Consider the following 23,235-nt stretch of genomic DNA (forward strand, 5'->3'; position numbering starts at 1 on the left):
TGCAAATATTTTGATTAGCTCGAGTGAGTTGTTTTGCCCGCTGGAAACGCCTTGGGACATGTTGCATTTGGCCAAGAAAAATAGAGTCAATGGGCAATGTGGTCAGGGCTCAATCAAGTTACTATTAATTCGAGGACTCGCACACATGTTTGCTTAAATTACATTTGACATTTACGAGTTTGTAATAAAAACTTTAACAATGGCCGACGCCATTTTACTTGGGAAATACTCAACATCAGACGATGGAGAGGCGGGGGTAATGGGTAATGGCCATCAAGTGCAGATCGCGTCGTAAAAGACATTTTACAGTTGGCACCGCTCGATTTCCATGGCCCGATTCGATGGCCGATGTTCGATTTTCCTCCCCCCTCGAATGGAAAAACTCAAGTGTGTGTGTGTGCATTTTTAATTAATTGGGTTTAGTTTTTATGGCTTCATTAATTACCAAACACTGCAAGGCAGCCCAGCCGGTGGGTTGATGAGGGTGCTATACTACAATCCTTGTCTTGACGTCAGCGCCTCTTGAATGAATAATGCATCATGGCAGTCGATATGTGAGTTGTAAATATCAATAATAAAAGTGCGACGCCAGGACCAAAAACGGAACGAGTGCATTAAAAATTTATTTGAATCTGCCTTTGACGCGTGGCCATATTTCGAGATATAGAGCATATATGTATCGAGGGTGCAGAGAGGATTCCCGTCATAAAATAATAATCTTTATGATGGCAAAATTTTAATACAATATTGGCGGGCTCCGCTTTGAGATATCGCTTCCTTCTTCGTATCTGTCATTGGAGGATTCATAAATCCACTTTAATTGCTGCAGTGATTCCAGTCATTTGACGAGTTCCGTGGATTTAGCCGTGTCCTCCTTGCGGGCGATAAAAGTGGCCAAGTGCCCAGTAAAAATCATGTTCATTAATATTCAACTATATGCGTTTAGTGGCTCCTCCCATTTACGGCCGCCGATAAAGTTCGATGAGCGGATGTCAGCTGGCACATCGCTTACGCAGGGAAAAAGCCATTATCTCTTCTCAGATTGGGGCTGGGAATTATACAACGCTATGGAGAATAAATACTCTTTATATAACTATATAAATTTGATTAATATTTTTAAGTCGTTACAGTTATTTTAAAAATAGCTACAATTATTTAATTTAAACAACATTTTTTTCAAACTGTATGACAATACACATGTAATAAGAAGAAAAATAAACCCACTTTTTCAGAGGGGAGCCGCACACACCTATGGCAATAGGTCTCATTAAAAAACAGGGTCCTGATTTTTCATCACAAAAAATAACTTAAAACCAAGAAAATATCTTATATTTGGAAGAATTAGACTAATTTCAATAGACACAGTTCAAGACAAAAACATTCTTAAATAAGTTTTGTTCTTGAATTTAGATTGTGTTTTTGCTTCACACGAAAGTGAGAGTGTGAGAGCTTATTTATTCTGCTCATGAAATAATAATTTAGTTTTTTGTCAGATTACAGTTTACAACCAAACTTCGAGTCAAGCAGTCCAGCTTCAATTGGTTCCGCGTTCTGTGGATTTTAATTAAATAAAACCAATTTACCGCAGCATAATCGGTGATAAGCGTGTGCGTCATAATGAACAAGATCTTGTGTTCGATTGGCCTTTTCTCCGCTGGATTATGTGGAGCTGTAATCTACTTTCTTCTAATAGAATTTTCTTGGAACGGAGACGCCAGGACCGTGACCCAAATTGATAAGTCTTCTATGGATTTTCGCCAATCCCATTCGGATTTCATGAAGTCTTACATGAACTTCAGTGTGGAACCTTGTGACGACTTTTACGAGTACGCCTGCGGAAACTATAAATTTGCACGACCGGACCGGCACTCCGAATTCAGGAGAGTCTCCATGTTAGACATTTACTACACACTGGCTGACATTACGAGTCAATTGGTGGGCAGGACGGATCTGGCAGAGGCTTTAAATGTGTCCAGCGAGCTGATGGTGGCCCAACGATTCTACAATGCCTGTCTGGGCGCTGAGCTCTATCCCTTTCCCGCAGCCGATCCCGCTTACTTAAGACTGATTCGGTCGATCGGAGGCTTTCCCGCCGTCGATGGTGCCGCTTGGAATGCCTCCAACTTTGATTGGTACAACATGAGCGTCGAGCTAATCAATTATGGGGCAAAAGGTCTAGTTATTGAAACGTTAAGATCAAGGCATCCCTTTGACCGGATTTTAAATGTGCCGGTTTTTGGTTTTGAAGAATTCGTTGACAAGCACAATATCGATAATAACACTTCCCGCTCCTACCAATTCAACGCGGAGCGAATGCGAGGCTATCTACAATCCTATAACCTCCCTGAGGCCAAAATTGCAGAAGTGATCGAGGGGGTTTTCGCATTCTGGCATGAGGCGTTAGTGAGGAGGTCGAAAACTCTTATTGAGTTCAAGGATATGATTTCCATGGTTTGCTCCCGGCATAAAGAGGCCGTGGCCAACTATCTGGCCATGAAGCTTCTCTTCGCATTTGACGCCAAACTTCCTGCGACCAAGTACCAAAGGGATTATTGCGCGCTGACACTGATGGAATCCATGCCGTTCCTCTTTGACAAACTCTATATGGCGGTGAGTACCTAAAATAAAAAAAGGTTTCCTCCTACAAAGACTTACAAACATTATTTTACAGGAGCACTTTACTGAGGAAAAGAAATTTGAAGTAACTGAAATTGTGGGGGCTCTGCGTAAGAGCCTACGAAAGTTGCTTAGAACTCAACCGGAGCTTCTGGGCAAGGAATCCGGTCTTCTGTCATACGTTGGAAGCGTCAAAGATGACGATCGAACAGATCGTCTAATCCGGGAGATCGGTAGCCTGAAAATCGACGAAGGCAGCTACGCGGAGACTAACATCAATCTGAAACGACTTACTGTCAATATCGAAAGCTTCAGCATCAGACATGCCGAACATTTGCCAAAGGATTCCAAGCCACAGGATTTTCTGCTCGGGATGAATGTGGGAGGCACATACTCTTTTGCTTTCAATTCTATTGAAATCTTTGCCGGCACTTTGCATCCACCCGTATATCACCGCTCAATGCCCCGCTCCCTAAAGTACGGGAGCTTGGGTTCCATCGTGGGCCACGAGCTAACCCACAGTTTTGAAATTACGAAGTATTATAAAGATCATGCCGAGTGCTTTGTGAGTCAATATAGTAAATACCATATCGATGGCGTTCAGACACAGGACGAGAATATGGCCGACAATGGTGGATTGAGAATTGCATTTGAAGCCTTTCGCAGCCAGGTGGATCCTGGACAGGATATCCCCAGCGAGCAGATGCCAGGACTCGACCTGTTGCCTGATCAGCTCTTCTTTCTGGGTTTTGCTCAGTACCTTTGCTCCGATAACAAAGAAGAGAATTACACGAATTCCAACGATCCGCACAGCTTTGAGAAATTCCGGGTTCTTGGTGCCTTATCAAACAGCGAGGACTTTTTCCAGGCCTTTAACTGCCCCGTAGGAAGTGGCATGCGTCCTACGTCCGAACATTGCCAATTGTGGTAATTACTGTAAAAAAATTGTATTCAATTTTCATTTATAAAGCTAATGATTTTTAAAACTAATGGAATTAGGTTCCGAACTTTGAAATTTTGTTGTTAGTGCCACAAATAAATTTTGAGCTATTTTCCCTGATTACCAGAATAAGACTCAACAATTTTTTGTTGTCGTGCTCTAAAGATTAATTTGTTTGTTTCTATGCCGCTTATCTACAGTCACAAATTAAATGATTAAAGCTGTTTGAAATATTTTAATACCAAGTAAATAGTAAATTAGTATAACTTTAGCAAAGTATAATTTTCTATTGCTATCATTGTTATCGAAACTAGAATTAGAACTGATATCTAATTATTATGATTTTACAAGTTACCTTGCAAGAATATTTAGCCAATCTACAGTCACTATCAAATCGATCCTTGGCCCCATCTGGGATCCATTTATCTATCAGCTCTTTCTGACTAGCCAAATTCTTCAAAGAAAACCATTGAGAGCTGTGATTTATGCGAGTGCCCACACGTACACGATATGCAAATTCAGTTATAATTTACATTTCCCCAGCATCGTTCGAGGAGCCATTTGGTTGGCTGACCTGCCCGACTGTCCGGCGGATTGTTCCGCCAAAAAAAAAAGCCGGACCCGCCATTGATGGATGCATTCGTGGGAAAGGGGAGTTGTTTAGTTTTGCCCATGCCTCATTTACATTTATTTGCCAATTTATTTAACGATCGATCGTAAAGCGTTTGCCGCCTTGGACACTCGGATTTTTTCTCTCCGATGTTTTTCTGTTTTTCTGTATTTTTGTATTTCTGTTTTTCAGTTTTCAATTTCCAGTCCCTGGCTGATTTTATGACGAAATGGGGAGCGCGGAGAATGGAGAAAAACAGAGACGGAACGAAATTCTGTGTTGTTTACGTTCTTAAGTGAATTTTCATATTTTAATGTTTGGCAACATTGTTGTCGCCTCAAAAGGCCGACCTCCGTTCGCGCGGTCATAATTTCCGGCGCGGAATTCGTGGAAGTCGCCCGACCATATAAACTCGGTCTGTCATTTGCCGTGGTGGGGCCAAAAGATCGTAAAGATCGGACATTTTTATAGGTGACGCGGCACAAAGGTGTTTTCTCTGCCCGATTCTGCAGTTTGTGTTCCTTTGAGATGTCAAAGCAAAAGCGGAAAACAGCATCAAACACCGATATTAAACTGGGGCTCTCCTTTGAAGACCGTGTACAAACAAATAATCGAGGCGCATTCCGATCGCAGCTACAAATCTGCACTGTACAGTAAATTGCTGCCAAATTGATCACCCCATTTTTGGGCTAAGTTACGGGAATATATTTAGAAATCGTTTTATTACTTTTAATTCAAGGAATGATATACAATTATTAAATCCAGTTAAAATAACATTTGAGAAAAGGCTTTTCAATTATATAATGTAAGTCAACACAATTGAGTCGTTGATACTGGTAAATAATTAAAACAAAAGTAGGGGTAAAGTAATAAAAGCTATATCAAAATCCATGGTATCTATAGGTTATGATTTAAGTCTGATTTGATAGGTGATCTCTATTTAATATGCACTCTTTGCTTAGCATTCTTTTCACATTTTTTCCGGTGTCTTGGACAGATTAACTCCATTAGGATCATGATCTGCACAATGGCGCCCATCGGTCGCGATGAGCTTGAAATTTTATATGCCGCCGGCACTCGTCTGCAATCTTCTGGCATTTGTGCAAACATCTCGACTAATTGGCCAAACGGTTTAGTTCGGATCGGAACGGAACGGAACGGAACGGATCGGTTATGTGGGTGGGGTTTATAGGGAGCAGTGCTTTATAGAGTTGCCCTGGACGTGCGTGCGTGCATTGGGGCCATTAAAAAATTATTGAAATTGAACATTTTGAAAATAAACTGGAAACGCATTTCGACTTTCGGTGGAAAAAGTGTGGCACACGGCGCGCTTCATTTGTGCCAGCCACTCGGGAAACGGTGAAAGGCGGGGGGGAAAATCGGGGAAAACTCACATCGCCTTCGATTAGGGCTGCATTTCCACGGTTTTCAGCGTTTTGCTTTTTCGCTAGCCGAGAGAAAATTTAATTTATTGCCTGGCCCCGTCTCTTCCAAGTCGATGCGATATACTATACGATGCCCAATCCCGCTCGATTTGTGTACGTGAAAAGTGTACGGCGTATTTTTAAGTGAAAATGAATTGAAATGAAATGATTTTTCATTTATTCGCCGACGCTGTGACGCCAACAAGACTGTGGGCCCCGCCCCTAGCGGCAAATGGGGAAAATGCCGGGGAAAATTGTCGCTCGCTTGGGGAAGTTCGCACCTAGAAAATCGCCCCGATTTTTCGGCCCGTTGAAATGTACCAAATAATGCGGCATTAAGTGGTTGCACCTTTCCGCGGCAAGGTGCATTGTTGCAGTTGCCGCTGCACTCGCTGCAATTGTTGCTGCAACTGTCAACATCACATCGGCATTATCGCAGCGCCACTCGAATGTCGAAAGCGCCACAATCCGAAAGGTGCGACAATGCCGACAAGACCCGCATAGTGACAATGACAATAATTTGTGGGCCGTGTTGGCAACTATTTTCGACCAAGGAATGGGATAGCTATAGTAGTCTTTGGGCTATAAGGAAATATAGGAAAATATGGGAATACACAATAAATTGGTTATAAAAAAGTTCCTTAATTCTTAGAAGTTAAAAGACTATGTTTTCTTAGACTGCAATCTTTAATTATTAGTTAAACCAATTAGAATACAAATTTGTATAAGTACAGCCGAGCATTATAAAAGTTTGACAATGCAAACAAATTTAAGAAATCATTAAATCTCTAAAAATATTTCGGTTAGGTTTTAAAGCCTTAGTAAGATATATGTTAATAATATGATTAAATCATTAAGATTGTATTAAGAAATAGTTAGTTTTCCAGGCCTCAATACGAATGGGGGTCCCTAGTTAATGAAAAGTCCATTCTTAAATCTTATGATGATATTTTACGGACCCTTTCTCTTAAGAATACCTTCGGTTCTTATAAGGAACCTTTACTGTCTGGCGAAGTAGGTTGACGCCACCTAAGTATGTGGCGGCCCAAAGGTGCCACTTTCTTGGGAGGAGTTTGACGCGCGAGGTGCTTGAAAGGGTGGGAAATGCGGGAAGGCGGGAAAGCGGGGAGGCGGTGGTGGTGGGAGTGGCAGGGGGCGGGCCGACATGCTGGCGTCAGTGTCAGTCTTTCAAAGTCCCAGACTACCGACCATATAGACCATCGTCGTCTGGCAGCTATAGCTATTCCCAGAGCACACCGGCGAGTATGTGTTGCAATTATGCAGACAAGATGTCGACGCGAATTGTTCGCATTCGTCGACATTCAACGTTCGACGTAGAGATGAGGATGAGGATGTGGATGTGGATGCGGATCCCCAGTGGAGCCCCAGTGGATGAGATAACTCAGCTGGGCCCTAGGTGTTAATGGTCAATAAATATGAAATTTTTATCGACTTACGCAACACGAGCGGCCATCTAAAATGCAAACACACATCATTCCGTAGCGTCTTAGCTCACGTTTTGCTGGCTAACAAGCTCCCCGGAGTGAAATAAAAACCGAAAGTGCAAAATCATACGGCGATGCGGCTACGTGATGCCATCTCCTCGCATTGGATTTCTATTTCTTGGGGCCTGAGGGCTCTTGGCTCTCTATTTCACTGGCCAATTAGACGGCCTGTTCTGGCTAATTGGTGGACCCGCTCTTTCGTCTACCTCATTTGGTCCATTGTCGCTGTCTGCAGGAAATTAATCAAGTGCCCAGATGCAGTTTCCCTAGAAGACACTGCCGCAATCGGGGCGTGACCAAAGTTTGACTTTGTGACTACATTGTGTGACTGTTTCGGGCCATTCGTATCCGCCTGTCAGCACTTGGCCAATTGTTCTCGCCTGCTCTCCTGCCACGTCGACAAGATTGGATTGGACTTTTCCATAGAAACCGGGGGAAAAAAAGCGCGCTAGGCCAGATGAAATATGAACTATTTTAACGCCTATTTAATTTATTTGTTTTTGCGCTCTCCGCCACTGCGGTAGTATAAATTTTAATTAATTTAGCGTTGAAGTGAAAGTGTTAAGTGATTTGCTTGACTGCTGCCAGGCAATACCTTCCAAGTACAAGAGGATATGTTACGGGGGGAGGTAGGCCATATAAACTATATATAGCAGATATGTATGGGCCATCAAGTGCAGCTGTGGTAGGTAAGGCCGTATTTTAGTACGTTTTTCTGCCCGACCTAAATAAATAAAAATATGTTTATAGGCAAAAATATTAAAGGCAAACACCGAACCGTACCGAACCGAACCGAACTGAACTGAACCACCCCGCACACATACTGCCACACATGTCCCCTGACCAATTCATAAGTTTGCACTTAAAGGACATGGCCAACCTGTCCCAAGGTTGGACACTCCACTCCAAGATGGCTCACACATAAAAGCATAATAAAATGTATTTACCCCAGGATCAAATTATGAATCTGCTTATGGGCAAAACAAGGACAAGGGACGGCTAAAAGGTGAGCCCAGCTCCTTCAACTTATGAAAGCCGCAGGCTGCCTCCGTCCCCCAAAAAAAAAGGACAAAACGCATATTTATGAAATGAACAAAACTATAAAGAACATACACACACTTGCACACTGAAAAAATAACAAATATATGTTCGCTATATTAGCTTTAAAATGCTTGGCTCAGTAAATAATTTTAAATATTATGAAAAACTAAATGTGTAAATAATTTATATTTATTATATACTCAACACTTTGAATTTGAACTTTTGTGTATCAAATTTTCAGTCATTTATTGCTTGTATGGTTACTCTAAATACAATATGATTAAATACGTTGCTTTAGCTATGTTACATAGAGATATGTCTGTGATCAAATAATAGCTTTGAAAGGATACAAAATTGAAGCTAAAAAGTCCTTAGCTAAGATACAATGTAACGTCTTTTGTTCTTTTTTTTCTGCGTGCACAACAAAAGGAGAGGGATCAGGACAATGTGCGGACATCTACGGAGATTTGGTTTTTTGGGTTGTCGGTCGACAATGAAAATTTGTGCACATTTCAGCAGAATCGAGGGCCTGAGGTGATGGCCAGCTCCTTTAAGGTGTGGCCACCGTACCCAGCCATAGTATTGGTATCGTGTCCCTTTTTGGGATGCCCAGAGTCTATTACCGAAGTTTATGGCGCACGCAGTTACACCTACGACAGCCCCTGGGCGAACTGGCAGCATATGGTCGGAAGTGGGGGCGAAAGGTACGGGGGTGGGATACCACCCAATCACCCACCCACACACCCTACCACCCACACACCGCACCACCCAAGGGCACAACCACTTTGTTTATGCCAGTCGCAACATTTTACAAAGTTTATTTCGCCTTGGCATCATCAACAGCCATCAGAATCATCATCATCATCAGTCCGCACAATTCTCGGGTGACATCTGGATGGTGGATTCTCGGTGTTCTTGATTCTGCCCAGGATGCCCCAGGGTGTCCAGGAGTTGCTTAAATATGTGCGTCACATACGTCCAGCCTCCTTTCTTTTTCTCTGGCGGGAAATTACCTTTGGTGCAGAAAAACGAGAGGCGAGAATTACCTCAGCCGAGTGGCCAATTTTTGGCAACCTTCTGGAATCAGCTCACGTATCGTTTTATTAGTCAATCAAAGGATACTTTGGGGGCGCATCTCATTTGCCGCCCGAAAAGTGCAAAATAAAAATTAGACTGCAGTCTCCCGATTACTTTAGTGGAAATTAAAGAACTTGGGTTCTTTGATGGTTTTTTACCAGTTCATAATAATTATGAACAATTTTTACAGGGCTAATCAAATCATAAGTGTGAAATTTGTAAAAAGCATATAATAATAAATGTAACTATATAAATTCGACTATAAGGAGCAGACAAATTTATAGAGTTTTTATAATTAATTAAAACCAACCATGAGTTTCAATTCGAATCTTTTGATTACAGAGAAGCATTCTAAAAATTCGCTTTGAATATAAAGTCTCTCCCAATCGACAGTTCTCAAAATAAACTAATGAGTTGAAAGCACCCCTGATTAATTTCCAATTTGCTAGAAAAAAACTGCATTCAGCAAACTCAAATGCGAAATGCAAAATGCTTTATTTCCGAGATTTTAATAAAAGTCTCAGAAAGGGAATGGACTTTGCATTAAAAATTCGCTGTCTAAAAGCTCAACAATTAGCAACAATTTTCGAATGCAAATGCAGAGAAGGCAAACGAGTGAAATTAAAGCAACTTAAATGGAACTTATTAGATTTGTATACTTTTAATTTGCATTCATAACAGACTGGAGTGGAGGGGAGGTAGTTCGGGGGCAGCTGCCTTTGTGGGGATATTCCCCGACTTTGGCCAGCAGTTGTGTCCTGGACCCAAAAAACAACAGCCATGGCCCAAGGAGGGAGAACCCTTTTCTTGTTTTCCCTCCAGTGGACATGACGTATTCCTTGGACTCTACCGCCCCCCCCCGACTTGGTTGATTTAAATTTTGCCTTTGCTAGAATAAAAGAAAATTAATTTGTGCATATTTCTTGAGCTGCTGGCAGACGAAATACGAGCGGCTTCAGCTGCTGGCTGGACATTTATTAAAAGCCGAAAGGAGTTGCTGTTGGCCCAAAGGGAAACGCAAAACCTTTCTCTCTTGGCCAATCGTAGGAATAATAATAATAACCGAAAAAGCGAAAAAGCGAAAAGGGACTATCAAGTGAAAAGAAATTTAATAAAACGAAAACAATTTGCCAAAATGAAAGAATAATAAGAAGCCGCCAAGAAAACTCTCTTGAGGACTAAGAGTGAAAATCCTGGAGGCGGTTCCCACACGAAATATTCATAATTGCATGGACATCAAGGATGTGCATCCCTGCAGAAAAGGATCTGGAAACGAGGACAACACACGTGCCGCGGACGATGACAACGATTGATACACAATCGAAGCGGGATCAGAAGGGCAGGAGTGCGTGGCGGCCATAAATCCATTAGTCCATAAATAGTATTGATATGGAATGAAAACAAAAATAAAATAAAATTATTTATACGTTTCGCACGGCGCGACAAGCAGGAAAATTAGTGCCAACCGGAGACAAGAGACACGAGCCAGGAAAAAAAAAGCGGGGTGAATGGAAAATCGACGAGGGAAATCGCACGGGGGATGCTCGAGTGGGAAAGCGGAGAAGTTTTCCTCAATTGGCGATGCGCTTCAAATGATTCCGAAGATTCGCACAAACAAAGCGAACAGCCATCGAACAACTGTATCGAATTACCAATCAGCCAGGACAATAGTGTCCTGGCAGAGGGTCAAAACGCATCCCCCACTCAAATAACCAACCATCCCTGCCAAACTTCGATTGCAAGTTGTGACATCACCTTTGAACCTGTTTGGCAACTAGATATTGCCATTTTCATATATATTGACTGATTTGTATAAGTTTTCAAACTCTCTAAATAGTTGTTGTAAATAAAAGTAGTGAAAGACGGGGAATTTTTCTATTTAATTGTCATTAGAATTAAATAATTGTATTCAAATAAACCTATAAAGTGGGTTTACCCCAATAAAATCTGAATATCGTTCATATCAAGAGAGTAATATTCAATGATATTTTTTTCAGTGCCTCCCCCTTCACCCCATGTTATCATCCAAATCCATATGAAGCCATCAAACGCGTTATGGATGCTCTTTACTATCACTTACGCAAACCCCTTCCACCGCCAAACAATTGAATTGAAAGGATCATCAAATGGCGAATCCTGGTTAGAGGAGCCGTTTGAACAGCATCTTGGCCAAATTGCCGACAATTTGGGTTAACTGTAAAATTTTTGCAGGCCGAAAGAGCAAACAGGAAACAGCAAACGGCAAACGGCAAACGTGCAAGTTTTGACAAATACAAATGTGAATTGCGAACACTAAACGCGCTCAGCCCTCATCCTGATTTTCTATATAAAAGATGAAGACATCCCGGATTGACAGGCCAAGGAGTAGCCGGCGGGGTAAGTGCGAGAGGTCCTCATAAAACTCATTGGGGCGTAAAGGATGCGAATGCCTTTTAATAATAAAATGAGAAGCAAACTGCGCCCACGATTGGGTGAAACCAGCTCTACTCGAGATGGACAGGAGCAGGACCCACGACTCGACTGGCCTGCATAAACTAAGACTAAAGCCGCTTGTCTATGCCCAGGCACGTCTTAAATGTTCAAATTATGTAAAATAAAATGAGCGCAAAAAAAGGCAAAAGGAAAAGCCAGGCCAAAGGGATAACGGCGGGGGTTTTCGAGGGCTGACGTCAGCTCTGAGTGACAGTGACAAGAGCAGGACATCGGGAAGGGAGTGGGTCGAAGGATTCGCTTGGGCACTCGGCAATCCTGGCAAGGTGCAAAAAAGCGAGCTAAGATTGACACTTTTCGGAATACACTAAAAAAAGCAACTTCCTATTCTTAGATTCTCATGATAATGTACTAACAGAAAATCAAATGTTAAAACTCATTTGATTGAAGGAAAAATGATTTGATTTTTTACAAAATTTTTAGTTGCAAAATTATTTTGGTAAATCATTTCATGTGTGTTACAAATCCAGAAATATAATAACAGACCAAAGCCATCTACATTAAATGATATAATGATTTTATTGTACAAAAATATTTATATATTTATCATCTAAATCTTATTTAGTCCATCATTGACAAAAGTAAAATTAAGGTTGATGTCAAATGTTAGAATCATATTTTGGCATAGGTTTAAGTAAGTGGGTCCATTGAAAGTATATTTATATATTATATTACGAAATTAACATTTTGTACAAAGCATTTTTGCCGTTGGCCATTTGCATGCCGCCACCTCCCAATGCCCACTTCGATTCGCAGATCCTGCGTGTCCTGGCTAATAACCGTGAGTAACCAAACAGGTGCAGCTCGCCAGTTTGCTGTGATCAATCTTTTGCTAAGCTTTTGTTTTCGCCGGGCTTTTGTCTCTGGACAAAAGTTGGGTCGACGATGATGATAGGGGGGGAATACTTAGAAGTCCCGGGATTGAGATGTCCTTTGGGTCTGGGGTCTGGCTGACAGGCAAACAACGGCGCGTCCTTTTTTATTGTGGGTCTGTGGGTCTGTCTCGCTTTCGTCCTATGATTGATTAGCAATTAATTAGCTACACAAATAACTGTAATTATATGCGACGGAGAAGTGAAAGGAAAGGGGGAAGGGGAGACCTCTAATGTCAAGGGTCTCCGGCGGCGAGAATTACTTGCAAAAGTGTTCCACCTTTTTTTCGCGGGCCTCGAAACTCATTTGCATTTTGTTTTCGCTATTTTTTATAGGCCAATGAAACGAATTCGGTGCTCTAACTTTGTCACTTGCGGCTGCCATTTGCCATTGCTTTTTACGAACAATTCCCGGCTAATGACACTTGCTTCGGAATGAGAGGAGGATTCGTCACACAGCTGAGAAGGCCATAGATACGAGTATCTTGCTGCGATTGGGTTCCCATTTTCAGTCACCCCGAGAAGTTCGCAAATCAGTTGCAGTGCACTCAAAAAAAAAAAAAAACTGGGCCTCAAAAAGAATTAAAGATTAACGCTTTAATCAATCGATTCGCCTTACTTTTAAATTGAGGATTTTGTATACCCTAAAAAAACTTTTAAATTGTGTGCTTTAATTTTGTGATATTTTATCCATTAAACCTAGAAGTTAATTTTTTTTGTTGTTAATCTTAACACAAGTTGAGGACAACCTTAATAAAATTACTACTGGATATTACTTTTGCAGATAAGGACCTCATTTTTTTAAAATTTCAGACCATCCTCTCAGTGTCTATTGAAATAAGTATAATTTCATTTTCGAGTGTGCCGAATTTAAGCAGGAATCTCTTTTGTTTTAGGGCTCAATCGTCGCATTTTCTCTCTCCTCGAATCAATGGGCCGGGCCAAAAGTTGTGAGCTGTCCTGCAATTGACATCCCGACCGCTTTTTTGGCCGGCCAACAATGCATGACTGACCCTGTCAATATTGGCGACCCCGAATCCATTTGGTTGCCCCACCACATATGTATGAGATATTTAATGCATGCAATATGGATTGAAGCAGGGCTTTTTTTTTCATTTTCGGAGTGGGGAACAAGGAGTTCGGGGAGCAAAAGTGCGTCCAAAACTCATGTCATTGTTTCGCTGGACTGGAACTGCATTTGCCCCAGCTGCTGACATTGAGTGCTCCGACAGGCGACGTGTGTGGAGTTCCCTTTGGCCCCTGCCCCCGAATCCTTCATCCTGCATCCTGCATCCTTTATGGCTGAAAGCTTTTGTCGCTGCTGCCGTGCCACTAAACATGTCTCCTTTTTGGGCCCCCCCTTCCCTGTCCTTTTACTACTGGCTGCTCGCCAAAATATAACTTAAGTTTCTGGTCAAATGAATTTGGCAAAGGTAGCAGCCAGCTCGAAAAATTCAAAGCATACTTTTGGGAGCCGTCGCCAACGAAATTCGAATTTATGCAAAAATGTTTTTTCTTCGGAATGGAAAACTCGGCGAGAAGCAACCGCAATTGGCAGTTTAAGTGGCCTTTGTTATGAGTAAGTTTTCCATTTTTGCGGTGGCTTCTGTTTTTGCTTTGTCACCTGTTTTTCTTGTTTTCCCCACCGCACGAAACTTTTTACGATCTTGTCAACATTTTGAGTTGAGTGCATTTTTACGCCCCCTGACGATTTTCGGCGGTGCGGGGCAGTAAAATCGAAAAGTAATGCAATAAAATTCGCTTTCATTAAAAGCATTAAAATAGGTTTTTGACATGCCATAAAAATTGTTTCCACGTAAACACGCAGCATACACACACACACACACACCCGAGGAAAACTGCTGCTGCCACACTTTTCCGGCGGTTTTTCTTGGGGAAATCGGGGCAAGGGAGTGCGAAAGCTTCACGCGACTTCTAAATGGGAATTTTATTGTTCTGGGAGCTGTGGCCGACGCATCGCCATTAGCTCGCAACACGGCACTCCAGCTCACCTAGCCATCGTAAATCGCAGGAAACGAGAAAATGCGAAGGAATAGCTCATCTTCGCCGAGGGAAATCCCAGTTGATAATGCAGAATTTTCTTTGGGAGTGGGTAACCTCTCAAGAGATTGCAGAACTTCGTTATAGGATATTCACATACGTAAAATTATTAAATCGTATTCTTTCCCCTATATATCCCATATGCTTCTCGTAAATTTCACGAAAAATATGATGACATATCGAACAAATACTCGTATTCATAGCAATTAAGTGCGCACTTTATAGGTGGTACGCCACAATGCTCCTGATTCCTCATAATTGTACAGTGAAAAATAAAACACAGAGAAAAGTGGTCCTTAAATTATATAAATTTATTAAAATTAAAAAAAAATTCTAATATATTAATTAAAATGCACAACTTAATATTTATTATATTATTATTAATATATACATACATATTTTTTTAGTTTTCATGTTCTGTGGCTTTTTTCGTCGAAATTATTAATATTTTAATTGTGTTATTGTCCTCTTTTAAAATCTTTTAATTTAAACTTAAATTTTTTATAGAGAAAGGCTATTGTTTAAATTTGTATAAAAAGTTATAAGGCAAAATCCTTTCTGTCAGTGGTTGGTTATGTTTTTAGCTCGGACAATTGCTAAATGTTGGTCTGCTAAATGGGTGCGATACAAATCGAATGGGGATTTTATTTCAACGTTATTAACTTCAAATTACGCACACAAAAGCACTGAAATTACGGGGCAGACAAGTCAATGTCCAATCCTTAATTGCAAAGGACAGCGTGTGGCGAAAATATTTTGCTCGCTGGCTGGGAAATATTTTCATGATATAATAAATGAAATTAATTTCAATAATTGCAGCTATTCGGGGCTCGGATCGGTGGGCAATACTCTCCGAGAGGTTGATTTTCCCATCGCCTTCGCTGGCTTTTATTTAGGCCACTTATTTTATTTTATTTTGGCCATGATTCGCGATGAGGCGAGTGTGCGCGAACGTTTGGCGATGACCATGAAAACTGCTTAATCGGAAGAATGAATATGAACGTTCCAATTGCGATTCCACCCCGCCCCAGATAATAAGCAGAAAACATAAATAAACGAGGAGAGAAGCGAATAAATGTGGAAATCCAAATGTTTTCCTTTCCGTTCTTCTTTTTATTTCATTTCTATTCTGATATTTTTTCCATCTTTTTTTTTGCAGCTACAGCAGCATTTTTAATATAGCAAAAATCGCTGTCATATTCGGTCTCGCCCCCCGTCTGATTTTTATGTGAACGAGTGTTTTTCGCATTTATAATGCGGGGCCATATATTTTCATGAACACTAAATTAAGCCGGGCGAAATTGGGATTCCTTTGACAACGCAATCACGGGAAGAATTGAGAAAACTCTTACCAAATTATTTTGGAAAGCGTATACTAGTATATATTTAGTAAGCTCTGGGTTATGAGACAAAAAATTTACTCAATAGACAATAGGATTTTTTTAACCACACAAACATAACCAAATTTATATCTAGCTAAACCAAATTGAAATATTAGTTTTATATTTATTTTATACATTTCAAAAATTGTATATACAATGGATGTACTTTGTAAATTTTTGAGTAGCGACTTGTCTTGTTTGCTGAAAAACATTTTCAGTAGTATAGGCTTTGGATCTTCCACTTCTGATAGAGATGAAGATTTCGCCATTAAGAACGTGCAGATGAATGTTGAAGATAGGAGACATACTAATAAATCCCGCTTAGTGACACGTCCTAGTTATACAATAAGGCACCATTATCCAGGTCCTTTAATCACCTACGATGGTGAGGAGCGATGTGAGCCGCGTCTTATTCGCTTTTCAGACTTGAGCTGCAGCAAAGTGGAAGAAATTTTGAGGGATTGTAAGGATGAGGACGATGACAACGAGGAATGTATTGAATTATGTGAAGAAGATCATGATCCAAATGAAAATTGTGGGGAGCAGTATAAACCGTGCTCTGAGGTAATAAATGCATGTAAGAAAGAACCAAGTCCCTGTGAATTTATATGCCAGAAAGAGTCGCAGAGTTTTCCAGAGAATCAGGAAAAAGGTTGTCAAACAAGTCAATCCATAGAAGACTGCTGCCTTAAAGAAAATTCAGAGGATAGGATCACAGAGAAATCCAATGCTGAGCTTATGTATCTTGTAAGGAATCTCTTTCCCAAAAGAATTTGTAGGTTAAATGCGGGAAAAGAGGAATCCAGCGAGACAAGTCTTGAAGGAAATTCACCAAAAGAAGAGGAGGTCAGAGACAATGAAGATCGTGCTAGAGCTATATACGAAAACCAAATTGGTCCATTTGGTACGTCCTGGGAATCTTTAAAGCCAGCGGAAAAGCTGCGCTTTCAGTGGAAAGCTTTCACAGGAGATGAGCTGAAGGAATGTCCTTATGACAACTTTCGAGACACTTTCAACCGGAATTTTCGCAAAACTAATCCATGGGCCACAGGTCGCACGGTGAAAACTGAGAGGAGGACCGCCTGGAGCAACCTGGAGCGCTGCCAGCGGATGCCCTTCATACTGCAGTCTCTACTGTACCAAGTGACCATCGGAGCCATCGATCCCGAAGATCACTGTGCTGTTCGTGAACTTTTTCACAAGTTGAGATGAAGGGAAAAGAAGCATTTTCCATTTCCATTTCGATTTATACGAACCAGATGTTGTGTGGCCAATCTATTTTGGTGCTGAGCCTCGAAATTTGCAGCTCTTTTTTTCCCCTTTTCGGATCCCTCAACTTCTGCTCTTGAACCAGATTTGTCGAGAATAATGGATCCCCTACTTCTGGCCAAGGTCGCCGCTGACATGGCATTGGCACTCGATTAACAATTAACGCAGCAGCATTCAAGGTCGCGCAGAGATAACTCTCGGAAAAATATACCCACCTCTCTTGTGAAAATCTGGACTGGGGGCCGAATCAATTTCCAATGCGCATACATTAGCAATAAAAATTTGTTGTACTCCCAAAACAGAAACAAATAAAACAAACGAGAAGCAAACTTTTTAAAATGTAATTTCGCTGGCCGGCAAATAAATAAAATAGAATTGTGGCAAATCGAAAGTGAGAGCCAGGGAAATCAAAGTCCGCATCAGATCGGCGAATCAGGCATTATGCTAATGGAAACCTTGGGGGGGAAAAGTCTGCGGCTGGTGTTGGGTTTTATTGAAAAGTCAAAGGAAAGTGGGTGGTTGGTGGGCCGACGTTTATGGCCGTTGACAACTTTTGGCGAGCCGGGCATATAAAACGAAATGAAATGGAAAACTAAACCGAAATAGGAAAACTCAAATGGCGAACGATTCGCCACGAACTCTAACTCAAAAGCAGAGAGTAACTGTATCGAAGGAGTAGAAATTTATTGTTCCAGATATTGACTTTTATAGTGGTCCGATTCCGATTTATATCCCTTTCCCTTTTTTATTCCCGGGCTCATAATGCGCCTTCAGTTCAGCTCTCAGGGATTTTGGCGGATGCCCGTCTCCTTGAGAATCGAGAAACAATTGGCATTCGGGAATTTCGCATGCCTGCCACCGTCAGTCCAACAACCCTTTCTCCCCTGGAAAATACGCCCCCTTTGCCCACACCCTTACCTCTTTTTTATGGCAACAGATTTGGTTGTTTTGATATTCGGCACTTTTATTGCCTCGACCCAAGTTCGCACCTCAATTTGTCTTCGTAAATGTGAAAAATGTGGAAATTAGTTGGCGGTCCAAGTTCCTCGGGCTCTTCCTCTTTTCGGTTGGGTTTATGGGCAAACATTTCATCAATCACGGGACATGTCACACCTATCAGGACCGCTGACGCCTGGATCAGATGCAGATCGCCCCTTTGCCGCCTTCTAAAAGCTATGGCGAATCGTTAAAAAAAGGAGTGCGAATGCCACGCCCCTTATCTTCAGGAAAAGTGGGAGTGAACTTAATGGCTGAACCAGAATACAGTGGCACACTTTGTGGCACTTAACTGGAAAATAAGTTAAGGACATTTGCCACGGCTCTCATTATCAGATGATAAACTTGAGAAATTTGTAAGGTATCGGTTTCATTAAAAAGATTGCCTTGGGTAATTATCGATGGGATAAAGGGGGTGCAATTTATGTTTACAGAGTGAAAAATATATTTACTAACTTTTAAAATATTAACAAAATGTAGTGATAATTATACCCTTGCAGAGGGTATTATAATTTTGGTCAGAAGTTTGTAACGCAGTGAAGGAGACGTTTCCGACCCCATAAAGTATATATATTCTTGATCAGGATCAATAGGGGAGTCGATATAGCCATGTCCGTCTGTCCGTCTGTCCGTCTGTCCGTCTGTCCGTCTGTTTCAATACCGTTTGCGAGCTCAGTTTAAAAGCTAGCGATCTGAAACTTTCACAATCGTCCTAAAACATGTGTACGCAGATCAAGTTTGAAAATCGCCCCGATCGGACGTCTATATCCTATAGCTCCCATAGGAACAATCGGATATATCTAGCAAGAATTGATGATATTTCGCGCAGTGTAAAAGCTATTGACATGAATCTTTCCAAATCGTATTTTTTTATGCATACCTTGATCAGGGAAAAAGCGCGTGGCGATCGGACGTCTATATCCTATAGCTCCCATAGGAACAATAGGGTAAAATCGGTCCAAATTTTATGTTTTTCAGAATATTTCGCTCTGTGTAAAAGCTATTGCTATAAATTTTTTCAAATCGTATTTTTTTATGCATTCCTTTATCAAGGTAAAAGCGCGTGCTGATCGGACGTCTATATCCTATAGCTTCCATAGGAACAATCGGATATAACTTTCAAGAATGGAAGATATTTCGCGCAGTGTAAAAGCTATTAACATAAATCTTTCCAAATCTTATTTTTTTATGCATACCTTAATCAGGGTAAAAGCGCTTGGCGATCGGACGTCTATATCCTATAGCTCCCATAGGAACAATAGGGTGAAATCGGTTAAAATTTAATGATTTTTAGGATATTTCGCACAGTATATAAGCAATTGACATGAATCTTTCCAAATCGTATTTTTTTATGCATACCTTGATTAGGGTAAAAGCACGTGACGATCGGACGTCTATATCCTACAGCTCCCATAGGAACAACAGGGTGAAATCGGTCCAAATTTGACGATTTTCTAAATTTTTCGCGTAGTGTGTAAGCTACTGACATAAATTTTTCCAAATCTTATTTTTTTATGCATACCTTGATCAGGGTAAAAGCGCTTGCCGATCGGACGTCTATTTCTTATAGCTTCCGTAGGAAAAGTAGTTAAAGGCTGCGAAAGTATCCCTTTTTTTCTATTTTTATATGACATTTTTGCAGTATAAAAGCAATTGACATTAAACGATGCAAATCTAGTTTATTTATGTATACCTTATTCCTTTCGCTACTTTTTCAGTTTTAGCAATTTCGGCAAAGTCTGCAAGGGTATTAAAACTTCGGCTTGCCGAAGTTAGCTTCCGTCCTCGTTTTAATTTAAAAAGCACAAACTTAGCATGCTTTAATTACTTGGTCAAACAAATACCTACAAATATTTTATATCAAAGTGAGCTGGGATATTTTCAAAACATGAAACCGAAGAAATAGCAAACTTCGACTTCTGACAAAGGCTTCATAAGTATTTCCCCCATCCAGCGACATCACTCATCCATTTTTATGCAAAGTCGCAGGGCAAACACAAAACAGAATGTGGAAACCGATGGACAAACAACATTTGTCGATATCCAAACTCATGGTGATGGCTTTATGGCCGAGAGACCCAATCAACCCCGAAAGCTGCTCTTACGTTCCCCAGCCGATGATGGTCACCATTAACATAACAATAATTATGGCCGCTACGTTCTGGACTGACCATTCAGCCTGGAGACATTCGGCAAACACACTTACTATATAGATTTTGCAGTCATAGCAGAATTCAGACATCCTGCATCCGGTTGAATGGATTTGGCTTCCATTTTTTTTCCTCTCCGGGGGGTTGGTCAAATGTAAATCGCCGGATTGAACTGTGAATGTTCCACGTAATTAACTTCAATTGGAATTGGGGCAAAGTGCCAGGCTCCTGTTCTCCTTGTTTCCTGAATATATTCCTGGGGCGCTTGTAATTTCTGTGCTGCATTTCGCTCATTAGGGGAGAGCGGACATAAATTTCGATCAAAAAATATAAATTGACAGGCGTGGAGATTTAAGAGGCGCAGCTTAGCTCGCTCAAGATGCTCCGTATCCTCCGGCAAATCCAATTTCCGAGCAGAACTCGCACGTACGGCAGAGCTGCCGCCTGCAACACTTTCAAATCTCAGGATTCAGGACTCGTGTTCTCAGGACTCGGCCGTTTGTGTGAGCAGGTCATGTCGCGGTCATAAATACAACAATGCCGCCAACGCCGCCGCCGCCGCCATCGCCAAAACTTTCGCGAGTGTCGCGAGCGCCATAAATTTTCCTCGCAAAAACTCACGGATTTATGTTTGCGAAGCGCAGGAGATAGCACTTGGGCGTTCTTTAGGGGGGACATCCTCATCCTCGAGATATAATCCACTTTAAAGTTTCCAGTCCTCGGATTTCTCGGCTCGGTTTCAGCCCCATTCATGTGATAGGCGAAGGATATCCGCTTTTGGCAGCCACATGCACTGGTGTTCTCCTCTGACACGACATCTTATCCAATTTGCATTTAACGCATTTTTTTGGCCAATTTCGTTTGGCTCTCGGCTCTCAGCTTTCAGCCCGTAAACCTCCTTTTCAACAAATCCCATTTGCAGCGATTTGCATTTAAGGCTGTCCGTGAAATCGAGACGAGCTCACACAAAAATTAATAAAAGTGCCTTCTGGTTTTTCCCCGCCATATACCATTTTACCCGGGGTCCCGACCGCAAGTAAAAATGTTCAATAAACGTCCGGCTCGAAACGAGAAGTCCAACCGCAAACGCCTTCAATAGCCGAGTCTCGGACATCCAGGGGTCCGGCAGTCAATTTGGAATTTTTCAACGTTTTAGACGTTTCCACAAAGAGCGGGAATAGGGAATGTGGGATGTGGAAGTTGGGATATAGGATATGGGATATGGGATATAGGATATAGAAGCAGCTGACTTTGACAGCGCCGCCCGCTGTCCGTTAGTTACTCCTAGTTTGCGGTTCCGCTGCTCGAAATATTGGCGGGATCCGAGATGGGTCCAATTAAAAAACAGGAAGAGACATGATGAAAATTTTAAGACGTGTTATCCGACTAAAAGACACCTAAGCTGTTTCATAAACTGCATTAAGAGCTTTAAACTTTTAATAGTTAACAAAGCAAAGATGTTGTTAACAAACCTAAATACATAAAAGAAATTTTAGAAATAAAGGATACCTTTTTGCAGTCATTGGAAAGAGTTTTTATTTAGAGATATTTACTTATATGTTATTTAATACGGTTTATTTATATTATCAATACTTGATTTATTTTTAGTAATATTTGTTGAAACACTGAATTTTTGTTTGTAAGATTAAGTCTAGGTGATGACAATGATACTATCTTTAAACCATGCTTCTCTCTGCCTCATCATACCCCGAATAAAAGCCATTAAAAGCAATCGGGCCAGTTGCAATTGCCAACAAGTTGGGTGGGCGTGACCGCCTCTTGGCACCGATGCACTGAGCGAAAAATGCCCAGCATTTTAGGAGCAGCTGCCTGAAACAGAATGCGATCCGAGTGGGTGGTTGGGAGCAGGGAGCAGGGAACTACGGAAAGAATTAGATGGGTTGGCACGGAAGAAGACCTGTCCTGGCCGGGCCAACTATTAATTAGGTTGTTAATTTTGCATTTGGCGGGCGTCGCTGGCTTTTCCCGTGAAAATTGCAGCGGAGCGGAGGCGACGAAATGGAAAACACACGTGCCATGTGGCACGATGATAAATCTCCGCATTTGTGCGACACCATAAGCAAACACATGTCGCAGCTTGGCCGCACTTCCCGTGCTTTTCCCCCCCACTGTACTCGTGTTTACCCCCAAAACTCCACCATTTTCACCCCCTTCTACGGAATGCACCTGTCTCAATTAAGCGTGCAAATCGCATGCCTGTCAAAATAAAATGTTTGGCGTGTAAAAATATGTTGGCAGCCAGCGGAGATCTAAGGCGATCATAAAGATGCACAGAATATGGCCAAAGTTTTCTTTCGAGATGCCAAAAGGAAAGAGCAGGGATAGGGATTTGCGAATGGGACACACCCAGAAGATGTCGTTGTCAACAGCACTTTGATCATGCCTAAGGTTGATTATTTGCACAGCATTCTACATTGCAAATGCACCTCTAATGATGTTCATGCGTAGTAAAATCATGTGATAATTGAGTGCGAGGGGATGGAGACTGGGTTTTCTCTTATTAAAATGTGCATTAAAATATTTATAAACATCATTTAATAACAAGAAAGAATGCTTATTTCGCTCTTCAAGTTTTAATTAAAATATTAAAATAATAAAGAAAAATCTGCACCGCGTTTAAATCATTTTAATTACTGAAAATGCTATGCTTATATACAAAAAAGCATTCAATTAAATGTTTGACAACTATACAAAGTGTTGATACTTCGACATCTCCCCATATAAACTCGGCAGCATATGCAAATCAAACGCTTTGTCTGCTCTTCGTTGACAGTGTTGATG

At 41.3% G+C, this 23,235-nt stretch overlaps 2 protein-coding genes across 2 annotated transcripts; both read left to right on the top strand.

The window, feature by feature from the left end:
- The first annotated feature begins 1,617 nt into the window (after positions 1–1,617).
- Positions 1,618–3,547, top strand: LOC108045998 (neprilysin-1-like). Its single transcript, XM_017125530.2, has 2 exons — positions 1,618–2,610; positions 2,672–3,547. Exons 1-2 carry the CDS (start codon positions 1,618–1,620, stop codon positions 3,545–3,547), a joined length of 1,869 nt encoding a protein of 622 aa, XP_016981019.2.
- A 12,560-nt stretch (positions 3,548–16,107) lies between these two features.
- Positions 16,108–17,374, top strand: LOC108046001. Its single transcript, XM_017125533.2, has one exon. It carries the CDS (start codon positions 16,175–16,177, stop codon positions 17,228–17,230), a length of 1,056 nt encoding a protein of 351 aa, XP_016981022.2. The 5' UTR covers positions 16,108–16,174; the 3' UTR covers positions 17,231–17,374.
- The last annotated feature ends 5,861 nt before the right edge of the window (positions 17,375–23,235 follow it).

Source organism: Drosophila rhopaloa, unplaced genomic scaffold (genome assembly GCF_018152115.1).
Source record: "Drosophila rhopaloa isolate 14029-0021.01 unplaced genomic scaffold, ASM1815211v1 contig_167, whole genome shotgun sequence".
In the NCBI taxonomy this organism is placed as follows: Eukaryota; Metazoa; Arthropoda; class Insecta; order Diptera; family Drosophilidae; genus Drosophila; species Drosophila rhopaloa.

Bases quoted from the DNA above. Each gene is read 5' to 3' on its own strand.
- LOC108045998 (XM_017125530.2), top strand. From the start codon at position 1,618: ATGAACAAGATCTTGTGTTCGATTGGCCTTTTCTCCGCTGGATTATGT. The intron at 2,611-2,671 runs GTGAGTACCTAA...ATTATTTTACAG, and splicing joins TTGACAAACTCTATATGGCG to GAGCACTTTACTGAGGAAAA.
- LOC108046001 (XM_017125533.2), top strand. From the start codon at position 16,175: ATGGATGTACTTTGTAAATTTTTGAGTAGCGACTTGTCTTGTTTGCTG.